Source organism: Rhinolophus sinicus, chromosome 1 (genome assembly GCF_057876585.1).
Source record: "Rhinolophus sinicus isolate RSI-liver-muscle chromosome 1, RSI-T2T, whole genome shotgun sequence".
NCBI lineage: Eukaryota > Metazoa > Chordata > Mammalia > Chiroptera > Rhinolophidae > Rhinolophus > Rhinolophus sinicus.
In genome coordinates, this window is record NC_142501.1 from 10,867,585 (window position 1) to 10,881,513 (window position 13,929).

The 13,929-nt window shown below is 53.7% G+C and overlaps 2 protein-coding genes across 7 annotated transcripts in view; one reads left to right on the forward strand and one right to left on the reverse strand.

Annotated features, from left to right (window-relative positions):
- Nucleotides 1–19: 19 nt before the first annotated feature.
- On the forward strand, nucleotides 20–6,681 carry C1H22orf23 (chromosome 1 C22orf23 homolog). 5 transcript variants are annotated; one of them, XM_074326389.2, is made up of 7 exons: nucleotides 23–220; nucleotides 551–662; nucleotides 1,463–1,525; nucleotides 4,585–4,767; nucleotides 5,480–5,563; nucleotides 5,782–5,882; nucleotides 6,065–6,681. In XM_074326389.2, exons 2-7 carry the CDS (start codon nucleotides 560–562, stop codon nucleotides 6,134–6,136), a joined length of 606 nt encoding a protein of 201 aa, XP_074182490.2. In that variant the 5' UTR covers nucleotides 23–220; nucleotides 551–559; the 3' UTR covers nucleotides 6,137–6,681. The 5 variants fall into 5 exon arrangements, with proteins under 5 accessions (XP_074182492.1, XP_074182491.1, XP_074182490.2 ...); XM_074326388.2 differs by having other exon boundaries at nucleotides 25–220; nucleotides 5,432–5,563; XM_088796501.1 differs by lacking the exon at nucleotides 23–220 and adding an exon at nucleotides 245–370 and having other exon boundaries at nucleotides 5,432–5,563.
- MICALL1 (MICAL like 1) overlaps nucleotides 4,141–13,929 on the reverse strand; it is a 28,376-nt gene continuing 18,587 nt past the window's right edge. The window contains exons 11-16 of one of the 2 annotated variants that reach the window (XM_074326383.2): nucleotides 13,468–13,618; nucleotides 13,265–13,355; nucleotides 13,051–13,124; nucleotides 10,678–10,792; nucleotides 10,435–10,481; nucleotides 4,141–9,357 (exon numbers count right to left, since the gene is read on the reverse strand). In XM_074326383.2, coding sequence (XP_074182484.2) covers nucleotides 9,236–9,357; nucleotides 10,435–10,481; nucleotides 10,678–10,792; nucleotides 13,051–13,124; nucleotides 13,265–13,355; nucleotides 13,468–13,618 — 600 coding nt within the window. In that variant the 3' untranslated portion in view covers nucleotides 4,141–9,235. The remainder of the gene's footprint in view (nucleotides 9,358–10,434; nucleotides 10,482–10,677; nucleotides 10,793–13,050; nucleotides 13,125–13,264; nucleotides 13,356–13,467; nucleotides 13,619–13,929) is intronic. The other variant, XM_074326384.2, reaches the window with a different exon arrangement.

Here is a 13,929-nt window from a genome sequence, read left to right on the forward strand (position 1 = left end):
TCCGGGAGGCAGGCGGGAGTGGTAAGTGTGCGCATGCGACGAGATGCAGGCTCGTTACCATGGTAGCCAGAGCGTCCAGCTGCCGGCTCTCGACACAGCGATCGCAGTGTTTCTGCCGGGTCCCCGCGCGATGTCGCGGTAGAGCCGTGCTTTTGGTCTCCGGAGCCCAGCCACCGCTCTCTGTGAGGAGGGGTGCACCCAGCCGGGGTCTTACTTTAGGGTGAGCTTTCAATTTTGGCGTAACACCCTAGAGGCTTCATAGCAGGGCTTTATCTTGCAGTGATGATGAAAGAATCCAACCTGACTAAATTCCAACAGCTATCTGAAGGCCCTCTTCCTCCCCAAAGGGCTTCCCTGCCACGAGCACCAGGTTAAGATGAGGTCTCCGTTCGTGTGTGTGTGTGTGTGTGTGTGTGTGTGTGTGTGTCGGTCTACCTGTTTCGGGTGGGAGAGGAGGGCACTCGCAATAGTGACACGCGTTAACACGATTCTCTTGCAGCCGGACCTCGTAGAGACACGGGGTATGTCATTGTGTGTTTTCCCTCCTTAGGGCCCTGCCATGGCTTCCCAGGAGAAGATGGAGGCAGTGACCAAAGGAACGGGGTTCTGGAGCTGCCCCAAGCAGGCCACTTATACCCCTGGGACCTGTGAGCTCCTGAGAGGTCAGTGCGCTTAAAGGACAAGAGTGGTGGTAGCAGTTACCCTCCGTGACTCGGACCTCCCCTTTTGACCTGCGGCTCAGCAATTGCTATTTTCATTTTACAGAAAGATTCAGGTCCTACAACTTGCAAGTGGCCAAAAGTAAAAAAAAACTAAGACTTTTAGAGTAGTTAACAATTGTGCATCCCTTAGATCACACTTTCAATGTCCCCTGGGAAGCTTTGTCTCCCGCCACCACCACCCACCACCACAGTGGAACCAACTGCTGTGTGACCAAATACTTTTTTCTTCATTGGATTTAGCGCAACCTGTAGTCAGATATTCAGTATGTCCCATTGGATCAGTATCCATCTACCCCTCTAGCTGGTGAAATCCAATAGGGCTGGGATTGTTCCTCTTTTGGCTCACCATTACAGCTTCAGCCCCTGGCACATGGTTAATGCTTGGTCATTCATTCATTCATTTATTCATTCACACAACGAAAAAAATTTTAAAGCCCACTATGTGCTTTAGACATTGTTCTAGGTGCTATGGATACGGCATTAAAAACAAAAACAAAAATGAACCAGCAAAAATTCTGGCTCTCATAGAGCTGATATCCTAGTAGGAGGGCAACAAGTAATAATAAGTAAGTAAAATATGTGGAACTTAGATGGTAATGAGTGCTACAGAAAAAAATAAGACAGAGGAGGAAGAGAGGGAGTATTCAGGTACAGAAGGGGGGTAGGGGGTGATACAATTTTAAATTTCAGTGGGTGAGATGAAGATTCAGGAGGTTTTACAAAAGTGCTTTATCTTGCAGTAATGATGGAGGAATCCAGGCTGACTAAATTCCAACAGCGCCACATCATGGACACCATGAAAAGTAAGAGGCAGTCCACAGAGGCTTCCTGGGCAGAGGGATTCTGGGCCACGTTTTTCATGCTCCTCCATATTAAGAGGTAGGGGACATCATTTTAAAAGACCAAATAGTATAGTGTAGTATTTCCGATCCTTGCATCTGGGGGATTGACCTTGAGGCGGCCTTTGTTTCTTCCCCCAGACACGGGTCCTGGCACAACAACCAGTCTCCTGCAGTTCGGCTCTAGCTGACTTTCCCAAGAGATCACAGCCCAGGAGAGACTTCCTGTCCAGCCAAAATAGTCTCAAAACTGTCCTGTCTGCAATCTATCCCTCCCTGTTACACACATACCATAGGAGCTCTCCAGAGGAAAGGACTGTGTATGTGTCTCATTTGTCATTTTATTCATTCATAGCCTACCTAGCAGAAACAAGAAAACTGGCAGAATTCCAACTTAGGAAGATTATGCAAAGCCTTTCCATAGCTCACCTCTGACCACACATTACTTTTTTTTTCTTTTTTTTCTTTTTAAGGAGGGCGCAGCTCACAGTGGCCCATGCTGGGATTGAACCGGCAACCTTGGTGTTATTAGCACCACGCTCTAACCAACTGAGCTAATCGGCCACCCCTGTATTATTTATTTTTGAGGAAAACAAAAAAGTGGAAGTACGTGGGCACAATAGCCAGGGGCCCTCTAAGATCTTGAAAGCAACATTGCTTTCTGAGATGTAACTGAATCAATCAATATTTAATGGATCAGAACACAGACCTGTAAAGTTGCCTTTAAGAGAGAGAATACCAGAAGGTCCAACCCTGCCGAGTTTTACTTGAATCTACTAAAAGCTGTTGCCGTCTTTCAAGAAAGAATGTGCTTATCAGGAGGGCATTTGATCAACGACAGAAGCATAGGGAAGGGAGAGTCAGACATTGGCACCTGTTCAGCACTGGCTGAGGGAGGGAGGCTCCATCAGCCAGGTCAGAGGTCAGATGTCCTTCCTTATCGTGGAAAAGTACAACTCAGGCTGCCTAGTGCCGTAACATATCTGAATCACCACTCAGTCTCCACGCTCAGCAATCTACTAATAAACTGGTGTCCCCTGTAGCATGACCACAAAGAGATTATGCTAGAAATTTCACTAAAAGTAAAGACTAGCAGACCAAGGACTATATCTGTCGTGTTCACCACGGTAGCCCCAGCACTTAGCTGCTCAATGTTTTGTTTTTTGTTTTTGAAGCTGCTCAATGTTTATTGAAGGACTGACTGCATTAGTGGTTAGGCCAACATGAGTAATTGGTTCACCTGGCAGTGTTATTCCCCTTAGAAGTTTTATTTTTTTAATTGCCTCCAAGCATTGGTGTTGAGTCTGCTTTCTTCTAGAATCTTCTCTTCTCTTAACCAAATCCTACTGTTGTTTTGAGCCTTTGTTCAAATTCTGTGGCAAGCCATAAATTCCTCTCCTTCACCGGAACTCCTAGAATTACTCGGGCCATAAATATTTGCTGAAAACGGGCCAGAGGAAGAGGTAGCATTTGGCACTGGACAGACAGAAGTAGGGAGTGGACGGAGCAGGAGGGACAGTCTAGGAAGCACAGCATGTCTTCAGAAAAGGGAGATACGTAAAGCCGCGTGACCCCCAGGTACAGGATGGGAGAAGGGAAGGGTCAGTGGGAAGTAACGGCAGCACCATCCTTCCCATTCCTCAGGGCAGACACCTCAGTCATCCTTGATGCCTCTTCCTCTCAGACCCCCATCTGACCCATCAGCAATCTTGTCCGCTTGACGTTCAAACCACGTCCTGACCCTGACGGCCTCTGCCCTTGGCCCCCAACACAGCATTTTAAACAGCAACCAAAGGGATCATGTCACTCCTCTGCACAAAACCCTCCAATGGCTCCTGACCTCACACAAAGTAAAAGCCAGTCTTTCCAGAGGCCTACAAGGCCCTGTACTTCGCTTGCCCCCATGACCTCTGACCTCTACTCCCACTATGTGCCCCTTTGCTCACTCCATTCCTGGCACCCGAGCCTCCTGGCTGTTCCTCAAGACACTCCAGGCACATTCCCACCTCAGGGCCTTTGCTTTAGCTACTCGTTCCCTCTGCCTAGAATGCTGGCCCCTCATCACTTCTGGGTCGTTTCTCAAATGTTACCTTCTTCGTGAGGCCTTCCCTGGCTCCCCTATTTAAGTGGTAAATCCTGCTGTGACACACTCTATGCTCCACCTCTGTATGGTCACCACCTAACATACTAATATATTTTCCTTATTTTATCACCATCCACACCCTAGCTGCAGACGCCATGAGGGCAAGACTTTGTCTTACCACTTTACCCACAGTGTCCTGGGCCTGGCAGAGAGTAGATGCTCATTAGGTATTTGCTGGGTGGGTGACAGAAGGCTGGGAAGGTAGAAAAGGTAGGGGCCAGATCGAAACAGTGGGTAGGGACTACTCGGAGCTGGGCTTTATGGTGATCAACAGAGAGGAGGTGACATACTTGGCTGGCCTGGAGGAGAAGCCCAGGTCTGGCATGGACAGCAGGAGAGACTGGTGGCTATCACCATCCAAACCATCCCTCCCTGCCATGGACCAAGCCGGTTTTAAGAATCCTTTTTATCGAAATAAAAGCACCAGTATGAAGGCTTGATGTACAAGAATGTTTATTGCAGCATTGTTTGAAGGAGCAAAAAGAAACAGAAACAGCCTGAATCTCTGAAGTTAGGAGACTAGTTGGATAAATAAGGTTGCCATTCTAAGGACCAGTATACAGCTATAAAAAATAAGTTATATATAAAAGGAGTGATCCAGAATGATGTCCATGATAAACTGTTAAGTGACGAGTCTGCTGATCCAGTGTTTGAAAAACGAATCTTAGATATGCACATGTATCTTTGAACGCTTATATACGCATCAAAAAGAATGGACAGAGACCACCAAACTGCTCATTGTGTGTGCGGGGCGGTTGGAGGAGAGAAGGAAAGACCCTTCTGTACTGCTTGCCTTGTTAGAACAGGCAGGTATCACTTTTATAAATTAAAAAAAAAAAAAACCAAGTGGATTCCCCGATGCCAACCCTTCCTTCCCCAGGAGGAGACACTCTGCCCCTACAGTGCAGCCCAACATCCAGCCAGAGGGTCTTGCCTTCCAGGCAGCCAGCCTCGGCCATCTACCTGCCTCCCATCCTGGCGGCCCGATCCCACCTCCGGCCTGCCAGCATGTGCCAGGCCAACGGGGCTTACAGCCGGGAGCAGTTCAAGCCTCAAGCCACCCGTAAGTGGGAGGGCCTCAACCGCAGCCCCTCTCCCACCTCCCTCCCTCCATGAGGGGGGTAAGGGGTCCAGGGAGACGAGCTGCCCACCGGGCAGGTGAACATGTATCTAATCAAATTCTCACGATGTTTATCCCAATGCTCTTGAGCCTTAGCACATGTTAGCCTGGGGGTGTTCGGGGTACAGGGGAAACCAGTTAGGTGGTCCTTCTAAAAAATTTTTTTCAGAACCCTCTTTAGCAGTTAACTGGATTCTTCCAATCTCTGATAAATGGCTGGCTGGCAGGTCTCATGGCTACTGCTCCCTAAGCTCACTCGGTGCCTCAAATCCAGAGCCCTTCTGCACGCCAGCCTGGATGGAGCAGTTCATCCCCTTCCTCCTTGGCACTTGACATAACTCGTGGCCCAGACCCTCCTACACTCCACGTAGTCTCTACACGCAGGCCACAGTGGTGGTCACTGAGTCTTCTTAGCCTTGCTCTGCAACAGAGCGCTGTACGGGTTCTGACAAAGCTCTCTTCTTGGTTCTCTCAACCCCTTTCCCTTTCTACCTGTCTTCACGACAGGCTCCGGTGCACCCTGGAGCAAGCATGTCCAATTAGGAACATAGACCATGAATCGGGGTGCCCTTCATGCCATAATTAAGCCATTTCTGGGCCTTAACAGGAGATCTGGAGAAGGAGAAGCAAAGACTCCAAAATATCTTTGCCACAGGGAAGGACAAAAAGGAACGGAAAAGAAAGCCCCGTCCTGTACGACAGGAGGACGCAGTCCCTGAACTGGACCGGTTTGAAGAACGTAAGCCACTGATGGGCCAGTTATGCAGGGGAGGGGTGTGTGTGTGGAGGGGGCCCAGAGTCAGAGGAAGGGGTGATCCCTGAGGGCCAACCAGTGAGAAACACTGACCACAGAACCGTTTCCTCTCCCCAGGAGAGGCAAGCCCTGCCCCCGCCACACCTCCCCGGAGCCTGAAAGCCCCTAAACCCTGTCCACTGATGACCCTTCTCCCTGTCCAGTGGTGAAGGAAATCCAGGAGAGGAAAGAATTCCTGGCTGACATGGAGGCCCTGGGACAGGGCAGGCAGTACCGAGGAATGATCCTCGCTGAAATCTCCCAGGTAGGAGAAGCCAACAGGGACGTGGGAGGGCACGCATCCACCAGGATTATGGAGTACGAGACGTGAGGAGAAATAAAGCGTCAGCTGTGGCCGAGGTGTTGGAAGGCCAGCTCTAGCCTCACACCCATGTTGGCTCCCCAACTTCCTAACCTGATACCCAGCTTTCCCTGATACCCTTGCAGAAACTACGGGAAATGGAGGACATTGACCAGAAGAGGACTGAGCAACTTAGGCAGTCACTTGCCACCACTTAGTCTGTCTCCAGAGATGGGGGCAGAGCAGCCGAACCTGGACCACTGGAGCCCACCCCATTGATTGCCAGGCAGGGTCATCCCCAGGTCAGCCCAGCTCTCCTGGCCTTCCTCCATGTCAAATGGTCATACAACACTGCCCTGGCCTCAGGTACTCCGGGCATATACAGCACCCTAGAAAATCGACCACATCAGAGAATGAGCCCGTTCTCAAGACTGTCCAGGGATCCTGGGTCAGCTGCGCCTCGGAGACCCACGGTCACAGATTCACATACGCGTGACTTCGAGTCTTTTCTCAGGGGAAGAGCCCCACAGGCAATGAAAGCAAGGTCCAAGTCCCACCATCTTGGGCGACTACCTAAGAGTATCCAATGGGCCCTCCTTCCACCATCTCCACCCACTGTGTCCCCACTGAGCTTTCTGAACTTAGCAATAAGTATGATTCCTTTCTTCCTACTTGTCTTAGGACCTACTTATTTGAGTTCTTACAGCCTTAGGTAAATGTTTAACTGCTATGATTAATTGGCTAATAAAACATATTTAATGTAGGTCATTACACCGTTTTGTTTTCAGAGGGATAAGGCTGATTTGTTCAAGGAGTTAGAGTTTTTCAAGCACAGATGGTTTCTAGCTGTTTGCATATTTCAAGTGGAAATGGGAACCAACGCTTCCTGAGCACCCCATGGCCGGGCACTGTGGTAGGTGCTGAATTTCACTCTCAGTTAATTCTCTTAGTAAACCCGTGCAGTGGTTCATTATCCCTGCGTGAAAACTAAGGCTCACTGAGATACTGTAACCAAGGTCATTTCACTAGCAAGTAGCCTACTCAGGATTAAGTTAGCTTTATGTCTTTCCACTAAACCCAGAGCCCAGGAGAAGAAACCCAAAGGGGCGGGAGGAATCCGAGAGCCCCGGCTTTAGCGTTCCGGTGCCAGCCTGTGCTCCATGACCTTGGGCAACCCCCCAGCCTCAGCGCTGATTGCTCTCCTGGGAGGCCTGGCCTCAAAGAGCTGCTGTGGAGACATGTGCCCACAAGAGCAGCCCCTGGGCCTGGCACACAGCGCATGGCAGTCCCCAGACCTCCTGATAACCACGAGCCCGGTGTTCCCCAGTACGCTTGTCATTTTTCCCATCCCCATACATCAAAATATTTTGGAAATGTCAGCCAACGCTCCCTCCTGGAGGGATTCATATTATCCTACAGGCCACGTGACCTAAGTTCTGGTTTGCAGGATAAACACTGCCTGCAGCCTCAAACAGGTAAGCGGAGAGGGCCAGATCGAGGGCTAGCCCCAAAGCATTCCATGGGAAGCCTGTGTCCTCACACGCTCCAGACCTGAGGGCGGAGGATACGTGGTAAGGACAGCTGTCCTCCACCTGGAAGACCCCACTACATAGCTCAAAGGCAGCAGACTGGAGCATCCAGTAGGTAGATAAATTCAGCCTACCGTTGACTTCTATTCAGGTCAGTTGCCAACATTTACAATTTACACACACACACACAATCTGGATTTCTAGCTTGTTTTGAAAAATGGAAAGATCTGACAATACTTGGTCACATTCCCACAGGCTACAGTTGACTTGAGGAAGAACTTCCCTCTTTGGTTATGGCATAGACACACCCCAGTTCACCCTAGTCCCCGCCGCCTGAGTCTCTTGACACCGAGACAGACTGATGGAACCATCCGTCAGGTGACACCCAGCCTGGTTCATGTGTCCTGGCCCCTGAAAGGCCCTGGAGGTGGTGACCCCCGCTGCAGGTCAACAGGCACGTTTGGAAGGAGACCGCCAGGGGTTACAGCGGTGCAGGAGTCACCTCTCCCTGCAGAGGTGGGGAGTCCTGCCCGATGGATAGCAGTGAGGGCCAGGGCCCCTATCGGTGGACAGCCCCTACTGGCCCCTCCTCAGCCACGAGAGATACCTGGCCACGAGGCACAGAAGAGGCAGGAGTGAAGGCAGACCTGGCCAAGAGAAAAGCACCCCAAGTCTGCAGGGCACTGGCAATGAGGTGGTCTCCATTTATTGTTGGTGAGGAAAATCCTCATGAGTTAATACAGTACGCTCTTTCCCCAGAAGTGTGCTGAGGGAAGGGGGCCCTACAGGTGCCCCAGCAATAGCTTATAGTAACAGTGCTTCGACCAAGGGCTGCTGGGCCCAGTCCCTAGAGAAAAGGCGTTGTCCCCAGTGGCTCCCCCTCTCCCACAGCCATCCCAGTGGGGCGAGTGGCCATCAGTCCTTCGATGGGAACAAGTCAGGAAAGAATGAACAGATGAGTGTGAGGAAACAGACTGGTGATGACCACACATAGGAATGGGCCCATCATCCCCTCACCCTGGGGCGGGCAACGCAGGGGTCAGACTACAGTGCATTGAAGAACCAGGATTTGCACCTATGTAAAGCATACCCCCCTCAGCTGATGATCAGGGACCAGACATGTAATGGGGGCCTGCCTCCCGGAGACCCTCGCTGGGAGACTCAGCACCAGGGCACCCACCCACCCAGTGTGGCCATCACAGCCCCGTCCTGCTGAGGTTTCCTACAAAGCAAGGGAAGAGGAGGAAAGCAGCTCCGAGAACTTCAAGGGAGAGAGGGAGGCTTTTGTCCATCAGGCCCATTGACGTCCGAGGACACAGTAACTAACCCACACTGAATCAGGGACTTCATAAATACAGCTCCTGACGGAGGAGAAACAGACTCAGTGCCATGTGCCCTGCAGAGGAGGACAGGGACGCAAGGCCAGGGCCGGGACAGGAAGAAGCCAGAGCTGCCCATCACAGCAAGGGCCGGGCGGGAGTGAGTGTGCTTGGCCGCTGCCACTCCCTGGACCCAGGACCCTGCTTGCTCCGTTACAGCATCTAGAGTCATCAGAACCAGACTGGGCAGGGCCGAGCCGCAACTGCCTGTGGCTCAGAGAAGAGAAGAAAACTCTTTGGCCCAAAGCAGCCAGAGGGCCCTGAGGAGGGAGAGGCCATCACCCAGAGGTTCCCTCCCCGTAAGTCATCTTTCCTCTCGACTGGTCCTGAAGGGAAGCAGGGTGCCCCCCTCCAGCGGAGCCCAGCCCGGGGCTGAGCCAGGAGGGTGTGGGTGGAAGTCCCTTCATTGTTAGCTCTTGTCCCCGGGGGACTTGCTCTTAGTGTCACGCTTATTTCCTAGCAGCTTCAGCACCTTCATAGTCTTGAACTTGGCCTTCTTCCTGCCCTGGGGTTCAGCCTCCTTCTGGAACTCTGCAGGAGAGACAGGGGAGTCTTAATGACGTGGGGAAGAGGGACAGGCCCGGGGCAGTGCCGGCCCACAGGGGCTGGGCCCAGCTCCAGCACCTCCTCCTGGGAACCCTGGCACGTCATGTCACCTTGTCACCGTTCTGAGCCTCCAGTTCCTCACCTATCAGATGGGAACCATATCCTCACCCAGGGTTTCATCTCAGCAGGGCTCTGACATAGGAACGTGAGAGCAATCTGGGGACTCTGAAGCATGACATTTATCTTTAAAATTCTGATTCCCCAGGCTGGTTCCCACAGCTCTGCGGGTTACAACACAAACGCTGACTGTTGGTGCTAGAAGAAACCTCAGAAATCATCTCTCCTAGCCCCTAATTTTACAGACAAGGAACATGTGGGTTTGCAATGATGGACTAACACCAACTGCGCTCTTTGTAGGTGCCAGGCCCTGGGCAAAGTGCTTTACACACATTATCCCAGCATTCCCCAGCATACACCTGGGAGCTGGGGGCCTCTATCACCCCCATTCTGCAGACAAGGAGACTCGGGCCTACAGGGGTGAGGTGGGTGGCTCAAGTCACCCACTAGTAAGCATCAAAGCTACGACTGGAACCCAAGCAGTCTGACTGGAGTCCAGACTTAACCACAGGCCACAACATGAGTCATGAGTGGAACAAAGATGAAACCCAGGGCCCCTGACTCCCAGTCCAGTGCTCTTTTAACCATTCCAGCACTGTCTTATTCCAGGTAAGCACTGCCTTTTGAGCCTACAGACTCCTCTAAGACCAGCTGCAGATCTCAAGGGGGACGCACAGCTTAAGGCAAACCACCCAGGGGAAATGCTCACTCTACCCCAGTCCTCCCCGTGGACGGATGCCAGGGCATTCCACACCCACCTCCAAGCACAGACCACAGCCTTCCTGGCTACGGGCTGGCCTGACTTACCACACAGGGCCTTCCTAGTGAAAAACAGGCTGGGAGCTGGCACACCCCATCCCTGGAGCGCCAGCTCCAACCCTCTGTTCAGCCTGCCCCTCACCCTCCAGGAGTTCAAATGGGCCAGAGCCCCAGGAGGGGCCTCACCTTTCTTCTTGATCATGGCTTCCAACATCTTATCTTCCTCTTCCTCCCTGAAACGAGAAAGGGAAACTGAGTATCCCACAGGAGGAGGCACCAGAAAAGCTCAGTCCCTTCCAGCCTCCGACTCCATACAGGTTGAGCAAGGGTGCCCTGAGATCGCTGATGGTGAGGGCAGGGCTGGCCTGGCCTGCTCTGGGCCCTTCCCCCCAGAAGCCCCCAGGGGAGCCCCTGACCCAGCCACGTCACCTCTGCCGGTCCTCGTCCAGGCAGTTGATGATGGCATTGCGCTGCTCAATGAGAGTCACAATCTCCTGCATCAGCACCTTCTCCCGGGCCCGGTCCTCCTCTGTCCAGTCCTTTTCTGCCCAAGGATAAAAGTAAGGGTGTGAGCGATGGGAAAACTTTCCTGCCTTCCCCTGAAGCCAGGAAGCAACACCTAAGTGCTAAGGGCCAGTCAGCCACACACTAGATCCCGTGAGGGCAGGAAGGAGGCGCCCGGATGGGTGAGGGTTACACATTTTTGGAGAAATGCAGGTTATTATAGAAGAGACTAAGGATACTAGGCTGCCTACCAAAAACACCCTTCAAGGGGGCTCCAGCAGGGCCAGCAGAACCCCTGCTCTGAGAACAGACCAGCGCATACCAGCAGGTTCCCTGCTTCTGTTTATTCATTCATTCAATAAATGTTCATGGTGGTTTCTTAGAGGAAGCAGGATTCGGGCTGGGCTTGCTGAGAGCCTCCAAAGGTGGGCTGCCCAGAGAGGGGCAGGGGTGGGAAAAACAAAACAAAACAGGGAACCCCAGGGGTCCTCATGCAGGAGAAGCAATGGGACCCAAGAACATTAATGCCATGAAAGAAGGCAGACTAGAGGGGACGCTGGGGGCAAGGAGACCAGCCAGGAGGTGTCCCTGATGTCTCAGACACCTGCTGCCCCTCCAGCCTCCTCTCAAGAACCCTCAAGGACCACCTTCAGGGGCCCACCTGCCCCCTGGTATTCCTCTCATCCAGCCCACAGGCTCCCAGGGGGTGGATGCCCACACTTGGCCTTCCCTCCACAATATCTGCCACCAAAGGCCTCCCTGTCTTGAAACAGCACCCTGAGGCCCCCTCAGCCCAACCCCTCCTACCTCACCTTGTCAAAACTCAGGAGCAGGTGGCCCAGCATAGTTCTGGGGACAGCATGGCCTTCAGAGTCACCACCCCAGCTCCTACTCTGCCACTTCCCAAATCTGGGGCCTGGGCAAGTTATGTCCCCAATCTACATAAAGGGAAACTGAGGCTCGGAGAAGTTAAGTCCTTGACCAGGGTCACACAACAAGGGTAGAGCCAATGTTTGAACCCAGCAGCCTGACACCCCCAAGCTACAGCCCTTATAGATCTCCAACCCACTTGGGGCCTTGTAACCAGTGTCACCCTGCAAAAACAATATCTGACAAGCCCAGGATGCCCTGCCACCACACAGAGGGCCAGGCCAGGGCCAGGCTGGCCTGGGATACATAGGTGCTGTGCCCACTCCAGCCACAGGATGGCTCCCTCTGAGTGATAGCCACGCCCCAGCCTCCCAGAGATTTGGCAGTGACCAACGGATGGCAGCGGAAAGCTGGGACTTTCCGTGGCTTCTCCAGGGACGGACACTCCACCCTCCCAACTTCCCCAGTCACTGGAGAAGCAGGGCCACCATCCCCGCAGGCAGGAGAGGCTGTGTGTGTAGGGACTGGCCCAGGTCAGAGGCATAGACGCCCAGCTCTACCAATAATAGGCAAGACCCCACCTCTCGGGCTCTCCACTTGTTAAATGGGAATGAGGGTGCCCGCCGCCTGGGCCATAGGAAATAGTCAGGAGCCCTGGCTCCAGCTCTGGACGCTCTAGTCCTGCGGTCTCTCTCGGCCTGCAGCAGCGGCTCACTCCAGGTCATGGCCACAGACCCCAACTCAGCCACATAATAACCACTGTCAGCCCCTCAGAGGCCACAGTGTTTCCATGTCCACAGTCCCTTGGTCCCAAGAGTACCCTACGAGGTGAGTACCTTCATCCCGTCTTACACTTGGAGCCACTGGGGCTCAGAAATCTGCCCACCCTCGCTCTCCCCTGCACCCAGCATGTTAGGGCCTGAACATGGAATGTCTCACTCCACACCCAACCCCTCCCGCTGCCCTTCCACCATGCTGAGCCCATCCTATCCGTCCCGCCCAGAGTCATGCCGTGCAGGGGGCCCTCTACCTTCCCTTCTTCCACCAGTAAAGTCCTGCTATGCTCTGGGCCTGAGAGCCGGGAGCCCAGAGCTGCCTCTGGGCACGCATCTGCTGTCACCTACTCAAGGAGCAGCCATGGGCCCTGGAGCTTGAAGCCCCTCCCCCTGGGGCCCTGCCCACCCACACATCCAGGAGCCGGGGCGGCCACAGGTGGTGTGTTCCTGAGCCTGGTGCTCTCTGACACCATGTGTCCACACTCCCACCGGGGCTCAGCCCATTTATCACCTGTTATCACGGCCCCTCCAGCTCTCTCCTCTGACCCGACTCCCAGGGTCTGCCTGTGTGCCTGTGTCAGGGCTCTGTCCACTCCCCCGTATCACTAGGCCCTGGCGCAGGAGGCCGGAGGACGGACGTGGCTGCACTCACCTGGCTTGTTGAGAAGGCATCGGAGCTCATACTCCACATCTGCCTGCCGCTGCTCCAGGTTTTGCTGCTTGAAGCTAGAAGGTGGGAAGGAGCCGACTATTAATTCAGCCCCACGCAGCTGCCTTGGCCTGTGCTGTCAGTGATGAGAGAAGGAAGACGGGGACTCTCTGTTCTACGCTCTATGGATTCCAGGAAGGGGCACGGGAGAACTCACACATAGATGAGCTCGGACTCCCGCCGAACAAGCAGGTGCTTCTCATGGATGAGCTTGAACCAGTCCACCAGCATGTCGTCCTCACGGCCCTCTGGAAACCAGATACCCAGGGAGGCCAGGGTTGGCAGCAGTTCCGGCCCTCAAAGCAGCCATCGAGGCTCCCCCCAGAGAGCGAGGCTCCTGCCACCCGAAGTCCCACCCACCAGGCCTCCCAGCAGCGCGCGAACCATTCACTCCGCCACGCAGCTTCTTCTCCAGCAGGACCCCACGGTGTTCCAGGGCATCTAGCTGGCGCTCAATGGTGTCCACTTCTCTGTGGATGTCCTCCTCGGGAATGTACTGGTCAGCCTGGACCTGCGCGACAGCACCCGTCACCTGAAGGACAGCCTTCCCCTCCCACCTGCCCGCTGCCAGGAGCTTGGTCATTTCTCTGGCCAGCACTGGCCACCATGGGCCCAGGACTCTGGCTGTCCCACCCCCCAGTGGAGCCAGAGGCAGGATCCCTGTGTGAGGAAGTCAGGGTGCGGAGATACCCACCACCCCTGCGTGCCCCTGGCCAGGCACACCCAGAGGGAGGCACAACTTCCTACCTCTCATGGCAACCCTCCCCCTTCTCTGCCACTCCAGAAATGATATCACAGTGAGAGGGTGACCCTATTAGAAAG

Coding starts and splice junctions, on each gene's coding strand:
- C1H22orf23 (XM_074326388.2), top strand. CDS start 560: ATGGCTTCCCAGGAGAAGATGGAGGCAGTGACCAAAGGAACGGGGTTC. Junction 663..1,462: donor GACCTGTGAGCTCCTGAGAG/GTCAGTGCGCTT, acceptor TTTATCTTGCAG/TAATGATGGAGGAATCCAGG. Junction 1,526..4,584: donor CATCATGGACACCATGAAAA/GTAAGAGGCAGT, acceptor TTCCTTCCCCAG/GAGGAGACACTCTGCCCCTA.